Consider the following 3,095-nt stretch of genomic DNA (forward strand, 5'->3'; position numbering starts at 1 on the left):
GCCCTTCCATTGGTCGGCCAACTATCTCGATAGCTGCAACATCTACAACTCGTCTCCTGATTGGTGAATTCCCGTGCCAGTCAGTGGCGGCCATTTTAGTATAGGGCGAAAAATGCGCTGTGTGTTTGCTGTGTCACTGAAAGCAGGGTGGACAGAGCGATGGACAGAAGGCTGTACAGGGGGATACAGACACTGGGCCGGGTGTGACCTTAAAATAGCGATTAGAATACATGCATGACCAGCAGGATTCTTCCACAATTATGTTTCCTTCTTATTGCCACATTTTTGGGTGGGGGTCTTGGCCTGTTCTATCATCTTAGTTGTAAGCCATAGAAGGCAAATAAGGGGGAGGACTAGACACAGGCTCTCATACAGTGACTGTAGGGCCCCCCCAGCCACAAGTGTCACACTGCAAGCATCAACGTACGACAGTAGTGTAGGACTAAGACCGCGACATCCGATAATTGTGTCAGTGACCAGACCGCGACATCCGATAATTGCGTCAGTGACCAGACCGCGACATCCGATAATTGCGTCAGTGACCAGACCGCGACATCCGATAATTGCGTCAGTGACCAGACCGCGACATCCGATAATTGCGTCAGTGACCAGACCGCGACATCCGATAATTGCCTCAGTGACCAGACCGCGACATCCGATAATTGCGCCAGTGACCAGACTGCAACATCCGATAATTGCGCCAGTGACCAGACCGCAACATCCGATAATTGCGTCAGTGACCAGACCGCGACATCCGATAATTGCGTCAGTGACCAGACCGCAACATCCGATAATTGCGTCAGTGACCAGACCGCAACATCCGATAATAGTGTCAGTGACCAGACTGCAACATTTAATAATAGCGTCAGTGACCAGACAGCAACATCCGATAATTGCGTCAGTGACCAGACCGCAACATCCGATAATAGCGTCAGTGACCAGACAGCAACATCCGATAATTGCGTCAGTGACCAGACCGCGACATCCGATAATGGTGTCTGTGCCTAACCAGACTGCAACATCCCATAATAGCATCAGTGACTAGACCGTGGCATCTGATAATAGCGTCCATGACCAGACCACAACATCCGGTAATAGCGTCCATGACCAGACCACAACATCCGGTAATAGCGTCCATGACCAGACCACAACATCCGGTAATAGCGTCCATGACCAGACCACAACATCCGGTAATAGCGTCCATGACCAGACCACAACATCCGGTAATAGCGTCATTGACTAGACTGCAATATCCGATAATAGCATCAGTGACCAGACAGAAACATCCATTGATAGTGTCACCGTTGAGACAAAAAAAAAAAACGGATAACGTCACCGACTGTACAGTACCATCCCATAATAGTGTAACCAGCCAGAAAACACCCCATAAGAGCATCATTGACAATACTGCAACATCCCATTATAGGAGCATTAGCCGGGTGAGACGTATCCCATATTAGTGTCATAGCCCAGGTGACATCAGATAACAGCATCACTGGCTAGACCATAACATCCCATATTAGCTTCACACCCAGCCACAAGCGTCAGTGACAGAGTTGCTGGTTGTAGCATCGGCCTAGAAATGAAGTCGTCTCGGCTCATTGTGGACACAGACCTCCTCATCAGCGAGGTTAAGAAGCGTCCGGCCGTGTACGACCAGCAGGAGGACACCTACAGCGACCGCAGCAAAAAGCAGCAATGCTGGGATGAGATCTGCGCCATTCTTGTACCAGGCTGGGAGGAGAGTAGTCAACTGGAGAAAAGCTGCAAGGGTAAAACATCTGGATAATAGAAGGCTGATAGCTGGAAACATCACCTCCATTTATACACAGCAATGTGTGGCAGATTCAGATAATACAACCCCCCCCCCCCCTTCCAAAAAATAAATAATTGTAGGGAAGGGATGTTGCAATTGTATCCAGTGTAGAAAATCCTTCTTCTTTGCACTAAGTTGTTTGGTCTACTGCATGGTAAAACAAGATGACCCCCCCCCCCCCATTGTATCAATGTTCCAAAGGTCCCAGTCCTAAAAATTGCTGCTAGTTTGCAACTCCATAACCACAAAAGTGGTGTCCTCTAAGACATGGGTGTAGACTCTAGATCCTTGGATTGTCTATCGTACCTGAATGTTTTGCCTTTGTTTCTGTAATGCACGTCAATATGTTTCATTATAACAGCTAAAGAAATCCAAACTCGGTGGAGGTCCTTGAAGGACTGTTTCCGAAGGGAGCTACATCTGCAGAAGAAGGAAGCAAGGAACGGATCATCGCCTTCAAAACGGAAACGATACATGTTCTACGACCAGCTAACCTTCTTGGAATCTACTTTGATGCGGAGATCGTGAGTAACCTCCACCAGTTTGCCAAATTCCACTTTCCAAAACTCTAGAAGTAATTGAATTATTTTTTAAAATTTTTTAGAACATCTGGAAAAACTTCGGACACTCAGGAAAGTCCTAAATCTGAGGGCAGCGACTCGGAACCCCCACAGAGTCCATTGCCAGAACGTGTGTCACAGATCCCTGAACCTCCACGCACCAAGAGGAGTAAGTCAGGGGGAAGTGGCTTTGGGGACTTTGAAAGCCAAATTATTGGGATGGTTGATTCTCTAAAGAAGAAGAATGACAACGAGAAGGATGAAGATTACTTGTTCGTCCAGTCGCTGCTCCCCTACTTGAAGAAAGTCCCTGAGGAGAAGAAGATTGATTTACAAATAGACATTTTGCAGCTCGTGAAAACTTACATGCAGCCCTCGGTTTCAACACCCCTGATGGAATAGACCGTGTCCTCACCTCGGGCAAATATGTAGACAATAAACCTGTTTCACACACTTATTGGCAGCTGCCTCAATTCACTACAGACTGGAGATGAATGTCCTGACAGGTTGGCATCGTTATGGTGGGATTCATTGCGATATCCTCTTCATACTTCTGTAGGACATACCCTAGAGTTTACCCATGTGGTTGAAAGTAGGCAAATATGAACAAGCCCTTTAAGAGGTACTCCCATCCTAAACCTTAAAGAGACAGACTGGCAAAATCATGACATGTCTACTGCCGGTCCTGAACGGCTCCCTTGTCTAATTGAATTCTCACT

General features: G+C 47.2%; 1 protein-coding gene across 2 annotated transcripts; it reads left to right on the top strand.

Moving 5' to 3' along the window:
• Positions 1–136: 136 nt before the first annotated feature.
• Positions 137–2,833, top strand: LOC121003282 (transcription factor Adf-1-like). 2 transcript variants are annotated; one of them, XM_040434997.1, is made up of 4 exons: positions 137–994; positions 1,231–1,772; positions 2,178–2,340; positions 2,421–2,833. In XM_040434997.1, exons 2-4 carry the CDS (start codon positions 1,583–1,585, stop codon positions 2,776–2,778), a joined length of 711 nt encoding a protein of 236 aa, XP_040290931.1. In that variant the 5' UTR covers positions 137–994; positions 1,231–1,582; the 3' UTR covers positions 2,779–2,833. The 2 variants fall into 2 exon arrangements, with proteins under 2 accessions (XP_040290931.1, XP_040290930.1); XM_040434996.1 differs by having other exon boundaries at positions 137–1,772.
• Positions 2,834–3,095: the final 262 nt, after the last annotated feature.

This window comes from Bufo bufo, chromosome 6, assembly GCF_905171765.1.
Source record: "Bufo bufo chromosome 6, aBufBuf1.1, whole genome shotgun sequence".
NCBI classification, from domain to species: domain Eukaryota; kingdom Metazoa; phylum Chordata; class Amphibia; order Anura; family Bufonidae; genus Bufo; species Bufo bufo.